At 48.2% G+C, this 23,815-nt stretch overlaps 1 protein-coding gene across 1 annotated transcript in view; it reads left to right on the forward strand.

Annotated features, from left to right (window-relative positions):
• mogs (mannosyl-oligosaccharide glucosidase) overlaps positions 1-7,469 on the forward strand; it is a 69,398-nt gene extending 61,929 nt beyond the window's left edge. The window contains exon 3 of the mRNA XM_078204520.1: positions 5,080-7,469. Within this exon, the coding sequence (XP_078060646.1) occupies positions 5,080-6,823 (1,744 nt within the window). The 3' untranslated portion in view covers positions 6,824-7,469. The remainder of the gene's footprint in view (positions 1-5,079) is intronic.
• The last annotated feature ends 16,346 nt before the right edge of the window (positions 7,470-23,815 follow it).

Below are 23,815 nucleotides of genomic sequence, written 5' to 3' on the forward strand. Positions count from 1 at the left end.
TGAGAAGACCTTGGCGGGTAAGATTAAGGAGAATCCCAAGGCTTTCTACAAATATGTCAAGAGTAAAAGGATGAGATGTGAAGGCATAGGACCCTTAAAAGGTGAAGGGGGAAAAGTTTGTGCGGAACCGTTAGAAATGGCGGAGCTGCTTAATGAATACTTTACCTCGGTATTCACGGTGGAAAGGGATCTGGGTGGTTGTACTGCTGGATTGCGGAGGACAGAAAGGATCGAGCATGTGGACATAAAGAAAGAGGATGTGTTGGAACTATTGAATGGCATCAAGGTTGGTAAGTCGCCGGGACCGGATGGGATGTACCCCAGGTTACTGTGGGAGGCGAGGGAGGAGATTGCAGAGCCTTTGGCGATGATCTTTGCATCGTCGATGGAGACGGGAGAGGTTCCGGAGGATTGGAGGATTGCGGATGTGGTCCCTATATTCAAGAAAGGGAACAGGGACAGCCCGGGAAATTACCGACCGGTGAGTCTAACCTCAGTGGTTGGTAAGTTGATGGAGAGGATCCTGAGAGACAGGATTTATGATCATCTAGAGAAGTTTAGTATGATCAAAAGTAGTCAGCACGGCTTTGTCAGGGGCAGGTCGTGCCTTACGAGCCTGGTTGAGTTCTTTGAAAATGTGACCAAGCACATTGACGAAGGAAGAGCGGTGGATGTGGTCTATATGGACTTCAGCAAAGCGTTCGATAAGGTCCCCCATGCAAGACTTCTTGAGAAAGTGAGAGGGCATGGGATCCAAGGGGCTGTTGCCTTGTGGATCCAGAACTGGCTTGCCTGCAGAAGGCAGAGAGTGGCTGTGGAGGGGTCTTTCTCTGCATGGAGGTCAGTGACCAGTGGAGTGCCCCAGGGATCTGTTCTGGGACCCTTGCTGTTTGTCATTTTCATAAATGACCTGGATGAGGAAGTGGAGGGATGGGTTGGTAAGTTTGCTGACGACACCAAGGTAGGTGGTGTTGTGGATAGTTTGGAGGGATGTCAGAAGTTGCAGCGAGACATAGATAGAATGCAAGACTGGGCGGAGAAGTGGCAGATGGACTTCAACCCGGATAAGTGTGTGGTGATCCATTTTGGCAGATCCAATGGGATGGAGCAGCAGTATAAAATGAAGGGTACCATTCTTAGCAGTGTAGAGGATCAGAAGGACCTTGGGGTCCGGGTCCATAGGACTCTTAAATCGGCCTCGCAGGTGGAGGATGCGGTCAAGAAGGCGTATGGCGTACTAGCCTTCATTAATCGAGGGATTGAGTTTAGGAGTCGGGAGATAATGCTGCAGCTTTATAGGACCCTGGTTAGACCCCACTTGGAGTACTGCGCGCAGTTCTGGTCACCTCATTACAGGAAAGATGTTGAAGCCATTGAAAGGGTGCAGAGGAGATTTACAAGGATGTTGCCTGGATTGGGGGGCATGCCTTATGAGGATAGGTTGAGGGAGCTTGGTCTCTTCTCCCTGGAGAGACGAAGGATGAGAGGTGACCTGATAGAGGTTTACAAGATGTTGAGGGGTCTGGATAGGGTGGACTCTCAGAGGCTATTTCCAAGGGCTGAAATGGTTGCTACGAGAGGACACAGGTTTAAGGTGCTGGGGGGTAGGTACAGGGGGGATGTCAGGGGTAAGTTTTTCACTCAGAGGGTGGTGGGTGAGTGGAATCGGCTGACGTCGGTGGTGGTGGAGGCAAACTCGTTGGGGTCTTTTAAGAGACTTCTGGATGAGTACATGGGATTTAATGGGATTGAGGGCTATAGATAGGCCTAGAGGTGGGGATGTGATCGGCGCAACTTGTGGGCCGAAGGGCCTGTTTGTGCTGTGGCTTTCTATGTTCTAATACTTTGCATCGGTATTCACGAAGGAGAGGGGCGAGTTAACCGGGAGTGTCTCGGAGGGAGGTGTTGACCCATTAGAGAAAATCTCCATTACAAGAGAGGAAGTGTTAGGTTTTTTAGGGAACATTAAAACTGACAAAGCCCCAGGGCCTGAAGGCATCTATCCTCGACTGCTCAGGGAGACGAGAGATGAAATTGCTGGGCCTCTGACGGAAATCTTTGTCGCTTCTTTGGACACGGGTGAGGTCCCTGAGGATTGGAGAATAGCGAATGTGGTCCCGTTGTTTAAGAAGGGTAGCAGGGATAACCCAGGAAATTATAGGCCGGTGAGCTTGACGTCCGTGGGAGGGAAGTTGTTGGAGAGGATTCTTAGAGACAGGATGTATGTGCATTTAGAACGGAACAATCCCATTAGTGACAGACAGCGTGGTTTTGTAAGAGGGAGGTCGTGCCTTACAAATTTGGTGGAGTTTTTTGAGGAAGTGACAATAACGGTTGATGAAGGAAGGACCGTGGATGTCGTCTATATGGATTTCAGTAAGGCATTTGACAAAGTCCCACATGGCAGGTTGGTTCAGAAGGTTAAGGCTCATGGGATACAAGGAGAAGTGGCTAGATGGGTGGAGAACTGGCTTGGCCATAGGAGACAGAGGGTAGTGGTCGAAGGGTCTTTTTCCGGCTGGAGGTCTGTGATCAGTGGTGTTCCGCAGGGCTCTGTACTGGGGGCCTCTGCTATTTGTGATATATATAAATGATTTGGAAGAAGGTGTAACTGGTGTAATCAGCAAGTTTGCGGATGACACGAAGATGGCTGGAATTGCGGATAGCGAAGAGCATTGTCGGGCAATACAGCAGGATATAGATAGGCTGGAAAATTGGGCGGAGAGGTGGCAGATGGAGTTTAATCGGGATAAATGCGAAGTGATGCATTTTGGAAGAAATAATGTAGGGAGGAGTTATACAATAAATGGCAGTCATCAGGAGTATAGAAACACAGAGGGACCTGGGTGTGCAAGTCCACAAATCCTTGAAGGTGGCAACACAGGTGGAGAAGGTGGTGAAGAAGGCATATGGTATGCTTGCCTTTATAGGACGGGGTATGGAGTATAAAAGCTGGAGTCTGATGATGCAGCTGTATAGAACGCTGGTTAGGCCACATTTGGAGTACTGCGTCCAGTTCTGGTCGCCGCACTACCAGAAGGACGTGGAGGCGTTAGAGAGAGTGCAGAGAAGGTTTATCAGGATGTTGCCTGGTATGGAGGGTCTTAGCTATGAGGAGAGATTGGGTAAACTGGGGTTGTTCTCCCTGGAAAGACGGAGAATGAGGGGAGATCTAATAGAGGTATACAAGATTATGAAGGGTATAGATAGGGTGAAGAGTGGGAAGCTTTTTCCCAGGTCGGAGGTGACGATCACGAGGGGTCACGGGCTCAAGGTGAGAGGGGCGAAGTATAACTCAGATATCAGAGGGATGTTTTTTACACAGAGGGTGGTGGGGGCCTGGAATGTGCTGCCGGGTAGGGTGGTGGAGGCAGGCACGCTGATATCGTTTAAGACTTACCTGGATAGTCACATGAGCAGCCTGGGAATGGAGGGATACAAACGATTGGTCTAGTTGGACCAAGGAGCGGCACAGGCTTGGAGGGCCGAAGGGCCTGTTTCCTGTGCTGTACTGTTCTTTGTTCTTTGATTCCCTGGCCCCCCGCCCCATTTCCCCGGCCCCCCGCCTCAAGCCCCACCCCCCCTCGCCCACCCATCCCACACTCTCCGCCCCATGCCCCCCTCGGTCCCCGCCCCTGGCCCCACCACCCCCCTCCACTGGCCCCACCCCTCGACCCCCCGACCCTGCCCCCCCACCCCCCTCAGCCCGCCCCCCCCCCCACCCATACCTCCCACTTTCCTCCCTTTCTCACTTTCTCTTCTACTGTTGTCTCCAATCAGGTCATCTTTGTGAATGAGATAAAGACACTATAGAAACATAGAAAAACTACTGCACAAACAGGCCCTTCGGCCCACAAGTTGTGCCGAACACATCCCTACCTTCTAGACCTACCTATAACCCTCCATCCTATTAAGCTCCATGTACTCATCCAGGAGTCTCTTAAAAGACCCTATTGAGTTTGCCTCCACCACCACTGACAGCAGCCAATTCCACTCGCCCACCACCCTCTGTGTGACAGACTTACCCCTAACATCTCCCCTGTACCTACCCCCCAGCAACTGAAACCTGTGTCCTCTCGTAGCAGACATTTCCACCCTGGGAAAAAGCCTCTCAGAGTCCACCCGATCCATGCCTCTCAACATCTTATACACCTCTATTAGGTCTCCTCTCATCCTACGTCTCTCCAAGGAGAAAAAACCGAGCTCCCTCAGCCTATCCTCATAAGGCATGCCACTCAATCCAGGCAACATCCTTGTAAATCGCCTCTGCACCCTTTCAATCTTTTCCACATCCTTCCTATAGTGAGGCGACCAGAACTGAGCACAGTCCTCCAAGTGGGGTCTGACGAGGGTCTTATATAGCTGCATCATTATCCCCAGACTCCTAAACTCAATCCCTCGATTGATAAAGGCCAGCACACCATACGCCTTCTTAACCACCTCCTCCGCCTGCGGGGCCGATTTCAGAGTCCTATGGACCCAGACCCAAAGGTCCTTCTGATCCTCTGCAGTACTAAGAGTCTTTCCCTTTATATTGTACTCCTTCATCCCATTTGACCTGCCAAAATGGACCACGACGCATTTATCTGGGTTGAAGTCCATCTGCCACTTCTCCGCCCAGTCTTGCATCCTATCTATGTCCCTCTGTAACTTCTGACATCCCTCCAGACTATCCACAACCCCACCAACCTTCGTGTCGTCAGCAAACTTACCAACCCATCCCTCCACTTCCTCAGCCAGGTCATTTATGAAAATGACAAACAGCAAGGGTCCCAGAACAGATCCCTGGGGCACTCCATTGGTGACCGACCTCCATTTAGAAAAAGGCACTGTCTGGTGCAAAAATACATGCTAAAGAAATCATGCAACAATTCTACCTTCAGTGTGGAACATTGACCCTTCTAGCACAGTGTAATAACGATGCTTGTTGTCAATGCTGTTGCTAAACTATTGCCCTTGCACCATCACGCAGCTGGACTAAAACTGGCCAACAAAGCTACAGAACATTCCACAGCATTGCAAACTGAAGTTATTTCTTGCTTTTCACCTTGTTATTTTCTTTTATCTTTCTTGTAACAGTTACAACTATCTGCAAGCACACTGTCCAAGTTTGGAGATGATGACAGATATTGTGAAAAATAGTTTGAATGGTCGTTTTGTGTACAACACAGCATCTGCTCCCAGACGGTACTATATTGGGGTGGACAGCTACAGGCCACCTGCAAAACAAGGTGGAGACAGCACACAAGACAACTTCTTGGTTCATCAAGTGACTGTGCAAGTTCCCTTTGAGGTTGAAGTCCGCTTTGAGTCTGAAAGCTTCACTGATCGACCTGATCATCTAACTGGGCAGATCTTCACCAATGAGCTGGAAAGGTGGAAACAAGCATTTGATGAAAAATTTAATGCTATTTTCAAATTGCCAGATAAAGGTTTTCCCCCTCAGCAAATAAACTTTGCTAAAGCTGTTTTCAGCAATACAATAGGTGGAATGGGATATTTCTATGGTCAGTCATATGTCCAGTCTGTGTATAATGAGTACCCATTGCCTTACCTGGAGGGCCCATTGTACACTGCTGTTCCATCCCGTTCATTCTTCCCTCGAGGATTCCTCTGGGATGAAGGATTCCATCAACTTCTGATCAGTAAATGGAATCCATCTATTAGTAAAGAGGTGATTGGACACTGGTTAGATATGATGAATGTAGAAGGTTGGATACCGAGAGAGCAGATTTTAGACAATGAGGCACGTAGTAAGGTGCCTGCAGAATTTATTGTACAAAGAAATGAAAATGCCAACCCTCCTACACTCTTCCTCACAATACAAAAACTGATTGAAGATTTAAATGGAAGTTTGAGTGAAGAGGACAAGTTTTATCTTAAGAGACTCTTCCCACGTTTGAAGACTTGGTATGATTGGTATAATTCAACCCAAGTTGGGTCCCTACCATCCACCTATCGTTGGAGAGGACGTGACACTGATACAAACCTGTTCCTTAATCCAAAAACTCTGACCTCTGGCCTTGATGATTACCCACGGGCATCACACCCTTCTGAGGATGAACGTCACGTTGATCTACGTTGTTGGATGACATTGGCATCAAAGATCATGACAGATATTGCAAAAATCCTTGGAGAGGCACATCAGGACTACCAGGACATGTATGAAAAGCTAAGCGACAACTCTTTGCTTCAAGAACTGCACTGGTCTGAGGATCTGAAGGCATTTAGTGATTATGGGAATCATAGTCAGTCCATTATTCTTGAACGAGAGAAAGTTTATGTACCACCTGGCCAGCCACGACAGCATGTCCAACCTGCTAGGCTTATCCGTTCTGTTCGGAAACAACCAAAACTCCAATATGTCAATGCTTTTGGCTATGTCAGTCTGTTCCCATTCCTACTTCAAATTCTTCAGCCTGACTCTCCAAAACTTCAACATATCTTAAACAATATGAGGGATGACGAGAAACTCTGGACCCCTTATGGCCTGCGCTCACTTTCAAAATCCAGCCCCCTCTATTTGAAACGCAACACTGAATATGACCCACCTTACTGGCGTGGACCCATTTGGATTAACATGAACTACCTTGTGGTTCGGGCACTGCACTACTATTCCACTCAAAATGGACCATATCAAGAAATGGCAGCAACATTATACCAGGAGCTGAGGACTAACCTCATATCAAATATGTATAAGCAGTTTGTACAAACTGGCTACTTGTGGGAACAATATAATGATAGTACTGGCAGAGGGCAGGGTAGTCACCCATTTACTGGCTGGTCATCCCTGATAGTTCTAATAATGGCAGAGCAATATTAATGCTCTCACTGAGATCATCCTGCATTATGGTTTAGGGCTGAGCCGAGGGGATTTTTTTTCTGAATGAATCTTTCAATACATGAAATAATTGCAGTTAAACTTCTGAATGTCTGCATATTAATTGAAGGAAAATTCAACATTGTTGTACATGTTTTCTGAGTGTAAAACAGGCACAACAATGACATTTAGCAGTGTAACAGCTCATGTTGCTTTGCACATGCATTCCAGGTGATGGTTAGATTTTCAGGGCTTATTCAGGTGGCCCTGGAGGCTGTCTAAAGCAGGCATTAGGCCTGTTCAATGTGTTAATTACAGGACAAATACGTATTTTAAGTCCCTGTTACGAGCAGGTGGCAGGTATGGTCCATGACGATTTCAGTGGCTGCTGAGAAACGGGTACACTTCTTAAAAACATTGACTGGAATGTGGAGTCAGGAGGAGCAAGAATGTTCCACCCACATCACCACACTATTGAAGAGTTGGTATTAGTTGGCCCGCAACCACATTCCACCCCCCGAAACCCCACCGTTTCCCTCACTAGGTTTACTGAGACCTTCGCTCCATCTATTAATAGTAAATCACATCTTGAATTGCTAATGGCCAACTTATAATAAATGGATTTCTTATTAAAGTTATATTTAAAAGATTTAATTTCCTGCCTAACTTTTTTTCCCCACAGATGAATGAGTGTCAGTTACACTCTTTCAGAGAATGTATTCAACTGATGCCATGCCAATAAAGCTGTTTGTATTTGAAAGAGTAGATGAAGGACTCAGTGCTAGGTTTGAATAGGGCTCTGCTAATTCTGACACTATTGTATTCCTTTGTTAAATAAACTAAAAGTTGCTAATATTGCTTTATTGCAATGATACCAGAATTTGAACGGCTGGACCAATATGTATCGCAATAACTGGTTTTATAGGACGACTATTATTGAAGAGTTTGGAATCTGTCCTGTTTAATTAATGGCACAAGTCTTTTGTAGGTTTATATTAAATCCCACCAGTGCCCAGGATTCCATATATGTATTTGCAATGCTGCTTTTCTCATTCTGTAAATAAATTAATATCAAGTGGAAGAAATCAGTGACAAAGTCAAAGCAAGTGATCAAGAACACACAGCATCCATCGACATTGCGCAGTTAGCAATAGAACAGGTGTAGGAGGCACCACACACAAACCTGAGATGTTTCATTTTCTGAAACTGATCAGTCCTGTCGTTCCTATCCCTTACACATTGTATGTATGTTATAAAGGTACTCTCAAAATGAAATAAAATTTATGGTATTTGCTTCTCAACAAAAACTATGAATGGGAAGTGGCTGTTCAGTCTGCAAGCCTGTCTGTCATTGAATTGGATTGTATCTGGGCTCAGTTCCATTTGACTCACCTGTGATCTATATTCCTGATATCCTGACCAGACTCAGTCCATTGATTTAAGAACATAAGAACTAGGAGCAGGAGTGGGCCCTCTGGCCCCTCGGGCCTGCTCTGCCATTCAATAAGATTATGGCTGATCTTTTTGTGGACTCAGCTCCACTTACCCGCCCATTCATCATAACCCTTAATTTCTTTACTGTTCAAAAATTTATCTATCCTTGCCTTAAAAACATTCAATGAGGTAGCCTCAACTGCTTCACTGGGCAGGGAATTCCACAGATTCACAACCCTTTGTGTGAAGAAGTTCCTCCTCAACTCGGTCCTAAATCTGCTTCCCCTTATTTTGAGGCTGTGCCCCCTAGTTCTAGTTTCACCCGCCAGTGGAAACAACTTCCCTGCTTCTATCTTATCTATTCCCTTCATAATCTAATATGTTTCTATAAGGTCTCCGCTCATTCTTTTGAATTCCAATGAGTACAGCCCCAGTCTATTCAGTCTCTCATAAGCCAACCCTCTCAACTCTGGAATCAACCTAGTAAATCTCCTCTGCACCCCCTCCAGTGCCAGTATATCCTTTCTCAAGTAAGGAGACCAAAACTGTACACAGTACTCCAGCTGTGGCCTCACCAGCACCTTATACAGCTGCAACATAACCTCGCTGTTTTTAAACTCCATCCGTCTTGCAATGAAGGACAAAATTCCATTTGCCTTCTTAATTACCTGCTGCACCTGCAAACCAACTTCTTGAGATTCCTGCATAAGGACACCCAGGTCCCTCTGCACAGCAGCATGCTGCAATTTTTTACCATTTAAATGATCGTCCTTTGCTGTTATTCCTACCAAAATGGATGACCTCACATTTACCAACATTGTACTCCATCTGCCAGACCCTCGCCCACTCACTTAGACTATCTATATCCCTTTGCAGACTTTCAGCATCCTCTGCACACTTTGCTCTTCCACCCATCTTAGTGTGATCTGCGAATTTTGACACACTACACTTGGTCCCCAACTCCAAATTGGAATCAAGAACCCCAACTCCGGGCTTTTTTCAAGGGTTGAAACTAAAGGAAGTGCGAGTAGGCTGCAGGGGATTCTGGGAGATTGTGTTTTTTAGTATAAAAGTCACTCTATACAGCGGGCAGTGTCAGGAGTGGGCTGTGGAGTGAGTGGGAAGCCGAGTGAAAGCTGTCAGGGCTTTGGCTCACAGGGCTTCAGGGGAAAGAGCGAGCAGGGGTGAGTTTAATTCATTTTTGCTGTTTCTACCTGGTACTGGCAAGGTATCTAGAGGGGATGGGTGTGCAGGCAGTGCTATGTTCCTCTTGCACGATGTTTGAGGTGAGGGGCGACAACAGTGTCCCTGCTAATTACACCTGTGGGAAGTGCACCCATCTGCAGCTCCTCCAAAACCGTGTTAGGGAACTGGAGCTGGAGTTGGATGAACTTAGGATCATTAGGGACGCAGAGATGGCCATAGACAGAAGCTTTAGGGATACAGTTACTCCGAGGAATGAAAATAGATGGGTGACGGTGAGAGGGGCTGGGAGGAAGCAGTCAGTGCAGGGACCCCCTGTGGTCATTCCCCTTAGCAACAAGTATTCCGCTTTGGATACGGTTGAGGGGGACGACATACCAGTGGTGAGCCGCAGTGAGAGGATCTCCAGCACTGGGTCCGTCTCTGTGGCTCGGGAGGGTAAGGGGGAGAGCGGGAGGGCAATAGTTATTGGGGACTCGTTAGTTAGAGAGATAGATAGAAGGTTCTGTGGCAGCAAAAGAGACTCGAGGATGGTATGTTGCCTACCGGATGCCAGGGTCCGTGACGTCTCGGACCGTGTCTTCTAGATTCTTAAGGGGGAGGGGAAACAGTCACAAGTCGTGGTACACATTGGTACCAACGACATAGGTAAGAGAAGGGACGGGGATTTAAAGCAGGAATTTCTGGAGCTGGGCTGGAAGCTGAGAGCCAAGACAAAACATGTGGTCATTTCTGGTACGTTGCCGGTGCCACGTGATAGCGAGTTGAGGAACAGGGAGAGAGTGCAGTTAAACATGTGGTTGCAGGGATGGTGCAGGAGGGAGAGTTTCAGATACGTGGATAATTGGAACACATTCTGGGGAAGGTGGGACCTGTACAAACAGGACGGGGTGCACCTGAACCAGAGGGGCACCAATATCCTGGGAGGGAAATTTGATACGGCTCTTCAGGGGGGTTTAAACTAATTTGTCAGGGGAGTGGGAAAAGGAGTTGTAGTCCAGAAGTCAGTGTTGAGGGTGGTGAGGTATTGGGGAAGGTATCAGGGTCAAGGGTGGGTACCGGTAGACAGGAAGGTGGGTTGAAGTGTGTCTACTTCAATGCAAGGAGCATCCGGAACAAGGTAGATGAACTTGGGGCGTGGATTGGTACTTGGGACTACGATGTTGTGGCCATTACGGAGACGTGGGTAGAACAAGGACAGGAATGGTTGTTGGACGTTCCGGGGTATAGATGTTTCAGTAAGTGTAGGGAAGCTGGTAAAAGAGGTGGAGGAGTAGCATTGTTAATCAAGGATAGTTTAATGGCTGCGGAAAGGCACTTCGAGGGGGATCTGCACACTGAGGTAATATGAGCTGAGGTTAGAAATAGGAAAGGAGCGGTCACGTTGTTAGGAGTTTACTATAGGCCCCCAAATAGTAATAGAGATGTGGAGGAAGAAATTGCTAAGCAGATTATGGATTGGTGTGGGGGTCACAGGGTAGTTGTCATGGGGGACTTTAACTTTCCAAATATTGATTGGAACCTTTGTAGGTCAAATAGATCGGATGGGGCAGTTTTTGTGCAGTGTGTGCAGGAGGGTTTCCTGACACAATATGTGGATAGGCCGACAAGAGGTGAGGCCACATTGGATTTGGTACTGGGAAATGAACCGGGCCAAGTGTTAGATTTGGTTGTGGGAGAGCACTTTGGAGATAGTGACCACAATTCGGTGTCTTTTGTTATTGCAATGGAGAGGGATAGGGCCGTACGGCAGGGCAAGGTTTATAATTGGGGGAGAGGTAATTATGATGCGATTAGGCAAGAATTAGGGGCCATAAGTTGGGAACAGAAACTGTCAGGGAAAGGCACTAATGAAAAGTGGAACTTTTTCAAGGAACAAATACTGGGTGTCCTTGATAGGTTTGTCCCTGTCAGGCAGGGAGGAAATGGCCGAGTGAGGGAACCATGGTTCACGAAAGAGGTGGAAAGTCTTGTGAAAAGGAAGAGGGAAGCTTATGTAGGGATGAGGAAACAAGGTTCAGATGGCTGGATTGAGGGTTACAAGTTAGCAAGGAATGAGCTGAAAAAGGGGCTTAGGAGAGCTAGGAGGGGACATGAGAAGTCCTTGGTGGGTCGGATCAAGGAAAATCTCAAGGCTTTTTACTCTTATGTGAGGAATAAAAGAATGACCAGGGTGAGGTTAGGGCCGGTCAAGGACAGTAGTGGGAACTTGTGTATGGAGTCAGTAGAGATAGGCGAGGTGATGAATGAATACTTTTCTTCAGTGTTCACCAAGGAGAGGGGCCATGTTTTTGAGGAAGAGAAGGTGTTACAGGCTAATAGGCTGGAGGAAATAGATGTTCGGAGGGAGGATGTACTGGCAGTTTTGAATAAACTGAAGGTCGATAAGTCCCCTGGGCCTGATGAAATATATCCTTTGGGAGGCAAGGGATGAGATTGCAGAGCCTTTGGCTTTGATCTTTGGGTCGTCACTGTCCACGGGGATGGTGCCAGAGGACTGGAGAGTGGCGAATGTTGTTCCTCTGTTTAAGAAAGGGAATAGAAATGACCCTAGTAATTATAGGCCGGTTAGTCTTACTTCGGTGGTTGGTAAATTGATGGAAAAGGTCCTGAGGGATGGGATTTACGACCATTTAGAAAGATGCAGATTAATCCGGGATAGTCAGCACAGATTCTTGAAGGGCAAGTCGTGCCTCACAAATTTGATTGAATTTTTTGAGGAGGTAACTAAGTGTGTTGATGAAGGTAGGGCAGTTGATGTCATATACGTGGATTTTAGTATGGCGTTTGATAAGGTCCCCCATGGTCGGCTTGTGATGAAAGTAAGGAGGTGTGGGATAGAGGGAAAGTTGGCTGATTGGATAGGTAACTGGCTATCTGATCGAAGACAGAGGGTGGTGGTGGATGGAAAATTTTCGGACTGGAGGCAGGTTGCTAGCTGAGTGCCGCAGGGATCAGTGCTTGGTCCTCTGCTCTTTGTGATTTTTATTAATGACTTAGAGGAGGGGGCTGAAGGGTGGATCAATAAATTTGCTGATGACACCAAGATTGGTGGAGTAGTGGATGAGGTGGAGGGCGGTTGTAGGCTGCAAAGAGACAGAGATAGGATGCAAAGCTGGGCTGAAAAATGGCAAATGGAGTTTAACCCTGATAAATGGGAGGTGATTCATTTTGGTAGGCCTAATTTAAATGTGGATTATAGGGTCAAAGGTAGGGTTCTGAAGATTGTGGAGGAACAGAGAGATCTTGGGGTCCATATCTACAGATCTCTAAAGGTTGCCACTCAAGTGGATAGAGCTGTGAAGAAGGCCTATAGTGTGTTAGCTTTTATTAACAGGGGGTTGGAGTTTAAGAGCCGTGGGGTTATGCTGCAACTGTACAGGACCTTGGTGAGACCACATTTCGAATATTGTGTGCAGTTCTGGTCACCTCACTATAAGAAGGATGTGGAAGCGCTGGAAAGAGTGCAGAGGAGATTTACCAGGATGCTGCCTGGTTTGGAGGGTAGGTCTTATGAGGAAAGGTTGAGGGAGCTCGGGCTGTTCACTCTGGAGCGGAGGAGGCTGAGGGGAGACTTAATAGAGGTTTATAAAATGATGAAGGGGATAGATAGAGTTAACGTTCAAAGACTATTTCCTCGGGTGGATGGAGCTATTATAATGGGGCATGACTATAGGGTTCATGGTGGGAGATATAGGAAGGATATCAGAGGTAGGTTCTTTACGCAGAGAGTGGTTGGGGTGTGGAATGGACTGCCTGCAGTGATAGTGGAGTCAGAAACGTTCGGAACATTGAAGTGGTTATTGGATAGGCACATGCAGCACACCAGGATGATAGGGAGTGGGATAGCTTGATCTTGGTTTCAGATAAAGCTCGGCACAACATTGTGGGCCGAAGGGCCTGTTCTGTGCTGTACTGTTCTATGTTCTATATCCCAGCGTCAATTCCAAGACGTTAATAAAGCTGTACCGCTGTTGAACCTGACTCTGAGTCCGAAGTGGCCGTGTTCGCCCACTCGCGCCAACAACCTTATACTCCATCTGCCAGATCCTCGTCCACTCACTCAGCCTTTCCAAATCTCTCTGCAGACCTTCTACGCCCTCCACACGATTCACTTTTCCACTTATCTTTGTGTCGTCTGCAAACTTTGTTACCCAACACTCAGTCCCCTCCTCCAGATCATCTATATAAATCGGAAATAGTTGAGGCCCCAGTACCGATCCCTGCGGCACGCCACTAGTTACCATCTGCCAACCAGAAAAGCACCCATTTATTCCGACTCTCTGCTTCCTGTCGGATAGCCAATCCCCAATCCACACTAACACCCTTCCCCCAACTCCGTGTGACCCAATCTTCTTCAGCAACCTTTTGTGAGGCACCTTATCAAATGCCTTTTGGAAATCCAAAAACACCGCATCCACCGGTTCCCCTCCGTCAACCGCACTAGTCACATCTTCATAAAAATCCAACAAGTTTGTCAAGCACGACTTTCCCCTCATGAATCCATGCTGCGTCTGCTTAATCGAACCATTCTTATCCAGATGGCCTGCTATTTCTTCTTTAATGATGGATTCCAGCATTTTCCCAACTACAGACGTTAAGCTGACCGGCCTATAGTTACCCGCCTTTTGTCTATTTCCTTTTCTAAACAGTGGCGTAACATTAGCCGTTTTCCAATCCGCCGGCACTACCCCAGAATCCAACGAATTTTGATAAATAACAACTAACGCATCCACTATTACCTCTGACATTTCTTTCAGTACCCTGGGATGCATTCCATCCGGGCCCGGGGACTTGTCCTTCAGTCCCATTAGTTTACCAAGCACTGCCTCCCTGGTAACATTAATTGTATTGAGTACCTCTCCTCCTACCAACCCTCGTTAATATTCGGTAAACTATTTGTGTCTTCCACCGTGTCCAAGGCAGATCATGCCTTACAAGGCTGATTCAGTTTTTTGAAAATGTGACTGGACACTTAGACGGGGGAAGAGCGGTAGATGTGGTTTATATGGATTTCAGAAAGGCGATTGATAAGGTGCCCCATGCAAGGCTGATGGAGAAAGTGAAGGGGCATGGGATACAAGGGGACGTTGCTTTGTGGATTCAGAACTGGCTTGCCCACAGAAGGCAAAGAGTGGTTGTAGATGGGTCTTTTTCAGAGTGGAGGTCGGTCACCAGTGGGGTGCCCCAGGGATCTGTTCTGGGACCCTTGCTCTTTGTGATTTTTAGAAATGACCTGGATGAGGAACTGGAAGGATGGGTTGGCAAGTTTGCTGATGACACAAAGGTTGGACGTGTTGTGGATAGTGTGGAGGGATGTCAGCAGTTGCAATGAGACATAGATAAGATGCAAGACTGGGCGGAGAAGTGGCAGATGGACTTCAACCCAGATAAGTGTGCAGTGGTTCATTTTGGCAGGTCGAATAGGATGAAAGAATATAATATTAAGGGTAAGACGCTTGGCAGAGTGGAAGAACAGAGGGATCTTGGGGTCCGGGTTCATAGGACGCTCAAAGCGGCGTCGCAGGTGGAGCCTGTGGTTAAGAAGGCGTATGGAATACTGGCCTTCATCAATAGAGGAATGTTGAACTTGCAGGGGCCCTGGCAGACATATTTAAAATGTCAGTATTCACGGGGGAGGTGCCGGATGATTGGAGGGTGGCTCATGTTGTTCCGTTGTTTAAAAAAGGTTCCAAAAGAAATCCGGGAAATTATAGGCCAGTAAGTTTGACGTCGGTGGTGGGCAAGTTATTGGAAGGTGTGATAAGGGATCGGATCTACAAATATTTGGATAGACAGGGACTTATTAGGGAGAGTCAACATGGCTTTGTGCGTGGTAGGTCATGTTTGACCAATCTATTAGAGTTTTTCGAGGAGGTTACCAGGAAAGTGGATGAAGGGAAGGCGGTGGATGTTGTCTACCTGGATTTCAGCAAGGCCTTTGACAAGGTCCCTCATGGGAGGTTAGTTAGGAAGGTTCAGTCGCTGGGTATACATGGGGAGGTAGTAAATTGGATTAGACACTGGCTCAATGGATGAAGCCAGAGAGTGGTTGTGGAGGATTGCTTCTCTGAGTGGAGGCCTGTGACTAGTGGTGTGCCGCAGGGATCGGTGTTGGGTCCATTGTTGTTTGTCATCTATATCAATGATCTGGATGATAATGTGGTAAATTGGATCAGCAAATTTGCTGATGATACAAAGATTGGAGGTGTAGTGGACAGTGAGGAAGGTTTTCAAAGCTTGCAGAGGGATTTGGACCAACTAGAAAAATGGGCTGAAAAATGGCAAATGGAATTTAACGCAGATAAGTGTGAGATATTGCACTTTGGAAGGACAAACCAAAGAAGAACGTACAGGGTAAATGGTAGGACTCTGAAGAGTGCAGTTGAACAGAGGGATCTGGGAATACAGGTACAGAATTCCCTGAAAGTGACGTCACAGGTGGATAGGGTCGTAAAGAGTGCCTTTGGTACATTGGCCTTTATAAATCGGAGTATCGAGTATAAAAGTTGGAGTGTTATGGTAAGGTTATATAAGGCATTGGTGAGGCCGAATTTGGAGTATTGTGTACAGTTTTGGTCACCTAGTTACAGGAAGGATGTAAATAAGATTGAAAGAGTGCAGAGAAGGTTCACAAGGATGTTGCCGGGACTTGAGAAGCTGAGTTACAGAGAGAGATTGAATAGGTTGGGACTTTATTCCCTGGAGCGTAGAAGATTGAGGGGAGATTTGATAGAGGTGTATAAGATTTTGATGGGTATAGATAGAGTGAATGCAAGCAGGCTTTTTCCGCTGAGGCTAGGGGAGAAAAAAACCAGAGGGCATGGGTTAAGGGTGAAAGGAGAAAAGTTTAAAGGGAATATTAGGGGGGGCTTCTTCACGCAGAGAGTGGTGGGAGTGTGGAATGAGCTGCCGGATAAAGTGGTAAACTTTAACATTTAAGAAAAACTTGGACGGGTTCATGGATGAGAGGGGTGTGGAGGGATATGGTCCAAGTGCAGGTCAGTGGGACTTGGCATAAAATGGTTCGGCACAGACAAGAAGGGCCAAAAGGCCTGTTTCAGAGCTGTAATTTTCTATGGTTCTATGGTTCTAATTGAGTTTAGAAATCGGGAGATAATGCTGCAGCTGTATAGGAGGCTGGTCAGATCCCACCTGGAGTACTGTGCCCTGCTCTGGTCACCTCATTACAGAAAGGATGTGGAAGCCATAGAACGGGTGCAGAGGAGATTTACGAGGATGTTGCCGGGATTAAGTGGTATGCCTTATGAGGATAGGTTGAGAGAGCGAGGTCTATTCTCCTTGGAGAGGCAGAGGATGAGAGGTGACCTGATTAGAGGTGTATAAGATGTTCAGAGGTATTGATAGAGTGGATTCTCAGAGGCTTTTACCCAGGGCTGAAATGGTTGTCATGAGAGGCCACAGGTTTAGGGTGCTGGGGAGTAGGTACAGAGGAGATGTTAGGGGTAAGTTTTTCACTCAGAGGGTGGTGGGTGTGTGGAATCGGCTGCCGGTAGTGGTGGTGGAAGCGGATTCGATTGAGTCTTTTAAGAGACTTTTGGATAGGTTCATGGAGGTTAGTAAGATAGAAGGTAAGATGAGCCTAGAAGGTAATGAAATTGTTCGGCGCAACTTGTGGGCCGAAGGGCCTGTTTGTGCTGTAGCTTTTCTATGTTCTATGATTAGTTGGCAATCTCATTGTGAGAGAACCCTTGGGGACAAGTGACCATAATATGGTAGCATTCGTTGTCAAGATGGATAATGATGTAGTTGATTCTGAGACCAGGGTCCTGAATCTCAGTAAAGGGAACTGATGGTATGAGGCATGAATTGGCCATGATGGACTGGGAAACATTACTGAAAGGAAAGACAGTGGACAGGCAATGGCAGGCATTTAAAGAACAAATAGGTGAACTCCAGAAGTTGTTAATTCCTGTTTGGCGCAAGAGTGGAAAGGGAATTGTGGCCGGACCATGGCTGACAGGGAAATTAGAGATTGTATCAGATTCAAGGCAGAAGCCGAACAATTAGCAACAAAAAGCAACAGGCCCGAGGATTGGGAGCAGTTTAACATTCAGCAAAGGAGGACCAATGGGTGGAGCTGAGAAACAGGAAAGGTATGACCACATTAATGAGGTTGTATTATAGACCACCCAATAGTCAGCGAGAATTGGAGGAGCAAATCAGCAGAGAGATAGCTGACAACTGCAAGAAACACAAAGTTGTGATAAAGAACAAAGAACAGTACAGCACAGGAAACAGGCCCTTCGGCCCTCCAAGCCTGTGCCGCTCCTTGGTCCAACTAGACCAATCATTTGTCTCCCTCCATTCCCAGGCTGCCCATGTGACTATCCAGGTAAGTCTTAAACGGTGTCAGCGTGCCTGCCTCCACCACCCTACTTGGGAGCGCATTCCAGGCCCCCACCACCCTCTGTGTAAAAAACATCCCTCTAATATCTGAGTTATACCTCGCCCCTCTCACCTTGAGCCCGTGACCCCTCGTGATCGTCACTTCTGATCTGGGAAAAAGCTTCCCACCGTTCACCCTATCTATCCCCTTCATAATCTTGTACACCTCTATTAGATCTCCCCTCATTCTCCGTCTTTCCAGGGAGAACAATCCCAGTTTACCCAATCTCTCCTCATAGCTAAGACCCTCCATACCAGGCAACATCCTCGTGAACCTTCTCTGCACTCTCTCTAACGCCTCAGAAAGGCATTTGACAAAGTCCCACATGGCAGGTTGGTTAAGAAGATTAAGACTCATGTGATACAAGGAGAGGATGCGATATTGGATCTCCTCTTGGGAAATGAGTTGGGGCAGGTGATGGATGTGAGTGTGAAGGAATTCTTTGGATCCAGTGATCATAATGCCATTAGTTTCAATCTGATCATGGATAAGCATAGATCTGGTCCTCGGGTTGAAGTTCTGAACTGGAAAAAGGCCAAATTTGACGAAATGAGAAGGGATCTGGGAAGTGTGGATTGGCACAGGCTGTTCTCTGGTAAGGATGTAAATGGAAAGTGGGAGGCCTTCAAAGGAGAAATTTTGAGAGTGCAGAGTTTGTATGTTCCTGTCAGGATTAAAGGCAAAGTAAATAGGAATAAGGAACCTTGGTTCTCGAGGGAGATTGTAACACTGATTAAGAGGAAGAGAGAGTTGTATGAAATGTACAGGCTGATGCGCGATTAAATCACTCGGGAGGCTGGATCGTACCCGGGAAATAAAGGCTTTTATGAGTAACAAGAATGGAGCATACTGCTTAACAATACAATCCCAGACTAAAGGGTCACCAGGCAGTGCAGTGACCTTTATACTCCTACAGGTAGGCGGAGCCAACCGGAGTGTACCACAGAACAATACCAACAGGTGGAACACCCCAACCCTAACCCCAACAGTGACAACAGTAACATTTGTACAAGTACCCATAGTGATAACCATCTATGGTTCAGTACCCATAGTGGTAACCATCTATGGTTCACCACATTCACCCCTCCTTTAAAAACAAAGGCTGGTGGGGCAAAAAAACAGTACAAACTGTCCATATGTTCACAAGTTCAGTCGTATCGGAGGGCCGCACCATCTCTGCGACCTCCTCAACACTGGCGGTAGCGCCGGTTCTGGTGACCGTGATGACCCTCTCTCCAAGGCGGTGTCCAGTGAATCCTCCAGTTCCTCACGGACGGGTGGACCTCAAGGTGGCGACAATCTCCTGGACTCAGGAATGCCCCGAGGTGGCGACAATCTCCTGGACTCAGGCAAGCTGTACACGGGAGTAAGAGGATTAAGTGGTGGTCCCGATACTGTCCGCGCCGTGTCAGGAGGGGAGATAAAGGGCAAGGGGTCCCTAACCAGGGGTGCGGGAGCGACGGGGGTTTCCAGGTCCCCTGCAGGCGCCAGATCTCTAATAGAGACCGTGTCCTCTCGCCCGTCAGGATATGCCACATAGGCATATTGAGGGTTGGCGTGGAGGAGATGGACCTGTTCAACCAAAGGGTCGGACTTGCGGGTCCTAACATGCCGCCGCAGGAGGACAGGTCCTGAGTACGTCAACCAAGACGGCAGTGAGGTCCCAGAGGAAGACTTCCTAGGGAAGGTAAACATCCGCTCATGTGGGGTAGCGTTGGTTGCTGTACACAGGAGGGACCGGATTGAATGGAGCGCATCAGAAAGTACCTCTTGCCAACGGGAGACTGGAAGACCTTTAGACCTCAACGCCAGTAAGACAGCCTTCCAGACTGTAGCGTTTTCTCTTTCGACCTGCCCGTTACCCCTGGGGTTGTAACTCGTAGTCCTACTTGAGGCAATCCCTTTTGAGAGCAGGTATTGCCTCAAGTCGTCACTCATAAACGACAAGCCCCTATCACTGTGGATATAACTGGGGTAACCAAACAGGGTGAAAAGATCCCGCAATGCTTTGATAATCGTGGCAGCGGTCACGTCTGAACAGGGAATGGCAAAAGGGAATCGGGAGTACCCGTCAACCACGTTGAGGAAATACACATTCCGATCTGTCGAAGGAAGGGGGCCCTTGAAATCAACACTCAGTCTTTCAAAAGGGCGAGTGGCCTTAATGAGGTGTGCCCTGTCAGGTCGGTAGAAGTGCGGCTTGCATTCAGCACATACCTGGCAGCTTCGAGTTATCGACCTGACATCCTCTACGGAGTAGGGTAGATTCCGGGCCTTTACAAAATGGAAGAGCCGAGTGATCCCCGGATGGCAGAGATCATTGTGGAGGGCCTGTAGCCGGTCCTCCTGCACACTGGCACATGTTCCACGCGACAGGGCATCTGAGGGCTCATTGAGCTTCCCCGGACGGTACATCATATCATAGTTGTAGGTGGAGAGTTCGATTCTCCACCTCAAGATTTTATCATTTTTGATCTTACCCCTTAACATGTTGTTGAACATGAACGCCACGGACCGCTGGTCCGTGAGCAGGGTGAATCGTTTTCCAGCCAAGTAATGGTGCCAATCCCGGACGGCCTCCACAATGGCCTGAGCCTCTTTTTCCAGAGCGGAGTGCCGAATTTCCGGGCCTTGGAGGGTGCGAGAGAAAAAGACGATGGGCCTGCCCGCCTGGTTAAGTGTGGCGGCCAGGGCGAAATCAGATGCATCACTCTCCACCTGGAAGGGGATGGACTCATCGACAGCGTGCATCGTGGCTTTCGCGATGTCAGCTTTTATCCCTTCAAAGGCTAGGCGAGCCTCTGCTGCCAGGGGAAAAGAGGTAGATTTTATGAGCGGACAAGCTTTGTCCGCATAATTGGGAACCCACTGTGCGTAATACAAAAAGAAGCCTAAGCATCTTCTCAGTGCTTTGATGCTAGTGGGTAGGGGAAGTTCAAGGAGGGGACGCATACGGTCTGGATCGGGGCTAAGGACCCTGTTTTCCACCACGTATCCGAGAATTGCTAGGCGGCGCTTGCTGAATACACACTTCTCCCTGTTATAGGTCAGATTCAGGCGAGACGCAGTGCGTAAAAACTTTAGGAGGTTGGCATCGTGGTCCTGCTGGTCATGGCCGCAGATAGTGACGTTGTCCAGGTACGGGAAGGTATCCCGTAGTCCGTTTTGGTCCACCATTCGGTCCATTGCACGCTGGAAGACCGAGACCCCATTCGTGACGCCAAAGGGGACCCTTAAGAAGTGGTAGAGACGACCATCCGCCTCAAAGGCCGTGTATTGTCGGTCCTCTGGGCGAATGGGGAGCTGGTGATAGGCTGACTTCAAGTCGATGGTGGAGAACACCCGGTACTGCGCAATCTGGTTGACCATGTCAGATATGCGCGGGAGAGGGTACGCGTCCAGCTGCGTGTACCTATTAATGGTCTGACTATAGTCTATGACCATCCGGGGCTTGTCTCCAGTTTTAACCACCACGACTTGTGCTCTCCATGGGCTAGTGCTAGGTTGAATGATCCCTTCCCTGAGGAGCCGCTGAACCTCAGATCGAATAAAGATCCGATCCTCAGCGCTGTAACGCCTGCTCTTAGTTGCGATGGGCTTGCAGCTTGGCACGAGATTCTCAAATAAAGATGGCGGAGTGATTCTGAGTGTCGAGAGACTGCACGTGGAGCGCGCTGGGCAATTTGGAGGCTGCTGTTCTCCCACTGAAAGTGAAGGGAGTGGCCCATCGTACTGCAGGGTCAGACTCCTCAGGTGGACCATAAAGTCTAGTCCCAGGAGTATCAGAGCGCAAAGGTGCGGTAACACGAGGAGCCTGAAGTTCTCATAAACTGTGCCCCACACCGTTAGGTTTACCACGCAGCTCCCAAGAACGGTAACAGATCGGGACCTCGACGCCATAGAAATTGTCTGTCTGACAGTCTGTACTCGGAGACCGCACCGTTTCATGGTGTCAGGATGAATGAAACTCTCCGTGCTCCCGCTGTCAAACAGACAATGTGTCAGGCGTCCGTTTACCTCTATGTCCATCATGGACTTGTCGAGTCTGTGAGGCTTGGCCTGGTCCAGGATGATTGACGCCACCGTTAAATTTTGAGTGCAACTGCAGGCAGCTGAGATGGTTGATGATGATGACCCCTGCTGGTCGTCTGCGGTCGGTGTCGACCAAAATGGCTGCGCCCATGGATCGCACGTGGTCGATGGCGTTGAAAGTGGCGGCACCCGCAGGTCGCACGTGTCTTGCGTCGTCATCCTCAGGAATGGCGGCGCTCGTGAATCGCACGTGGTGGAAGACCTCGATGAAGCTGGAGACGAGGAGACAGATCCTGGAGAGTCAAACGTCGCACTGCTTGGCTTCGAGGGTGGTTTAGCTCGGCACACTTTAGCATAGTGCCCTTTCTTCCCACACGCGGAGCAAAATACCATTCTGGCCGGACATCGCTGCCGAGGGTGTTTCGCCAATCCACAGAAATAGCACCGCGGGCCTCCAGGAGCTGCTGCCGCCGTCAGATCCGAGGTTGAAAGCACGATCGCGCAGTTCCTAGGAGCCGCTGGGTGGAGTTGAGTCGGTGGCTGTACTTGCCACGATGTTCCCACGTGGTCGGTGGGGTAAGTTTCAAGACTTCTGGAGGCCGTTTCCATCACATCAGCCAATTCCACCGTCTTAGCTAGGTCTAAGTTACCTTGCTCTAGCAGCCGCAGGCGAATATAGGGTGAGCCGATTCCCGCCACGAACGCATCTCGGATCAAATCGTTAGTATACTGTGTCGCCGACACTGGCTTGCAATTGCAGGCTCTGGCTCGCTGCTGAAGTTCGCGCAGGTACTGTCCCGTCGTTTCGCCGGGCGGCCGCCGTCGAGTGGCTAGTAGGTGCCGAGCATGAATCTCGTTTGGCGGTTTGTTGTACAGTTTCTTAAGTAGTTCGATGGCCCCTTTGTAGTCTTGGGCATCGTGGATTGTTGAATACACAGTGTCGCTTACCCTTGCGTGGAGGACCCACAATCTATCGGCGTCGTTTTGAATGGCTGTTGAGGCGTCGATATAATCTTGGAAACACTTCACCCAATGGTCGAAAGTGTTCGACGCTCCAGCGGCACGCGGATCTAAGGTAAGCCGATCGGGTTTTAACATTTGCTCCATGGTTTTTTTTTCAACCAAAAATTGTTACGAATAAAATTGATGCGCGATTAAATCACTCGGGAGGCTGGATCGTACCCCGGAAATAAAGGCTTTTATGAGTAACAAGAATGGAGCATACTGCTTAACAATACAATCCCAGACTAAAGGGTCACGAGGCAGTGCAGTGACCTTTATACTCCTACAGGTAGGCGGAGCCAACCGGAGTGTACCACAGAACAATACCAACAGGTAGAACACCCCAACCCTAACCCCAACAGTAACAACAGTAACATATGTACAAGTACCCATAGTGATAACCATCTATGGTTCAGTCCCCAGAGTGGTAACCAACTATGGTTCACCACAGGCAGCAAGGAGCAGATCAGATGCTCGAGGAGTATAAAAAGTGCAAGAAGCTACTTAAGAGGGAATTCAGGAGGGCTAAAAGAAGACATGAGGTTGCTTTGGCAGACAGAGTGAAGGAAAATCCAAAGAGCTTCTATAGGTATGTTAGGAGCAAAAGGATAGTGAGGGATAAAATTGGTCCTCTTGAAGACCAGAGTGGTAGACTGTGTATGGAACCAAAAGAGATGGGGGAGATACTCAATGGTTTTTTTGCATCCGTATTTACTGAGGAAACGGGCATGGAGTCTACAGAAATAGGGCAAACTGGCAGGGAGGTCATGGAACCTTTACAGATTAAAGGGGAGGAGGTGCTCGCTGTCTTGAGGCAAATCAGAGTGGATAAATCCCCAGGACCGGACAGGGTATTCCCACGGACCTTGAGGGAAGCTAGTGTTGAACTTGCAGGGGCCCTGGCAGACATATTT

The sequence above is a fragment of the Mustelus asterias genome, unplaced genomic scaffold, assembly GCF_964213995.1.
Source record: "Mustelus asterias unplaced genomic scaffold, sMusAst1.hap1.1 HAP1_SCAFFOLD_360, whole genome shotgun sequence".
In the NCBI taxonomy this organism is placed as follows: domain Eukaryota; kingdom Metazoa; phylum Chordata; class Chondrichthyes; order Carcharhiniformes; family Triakidae; genus Mustelus; species Mustelus asterias.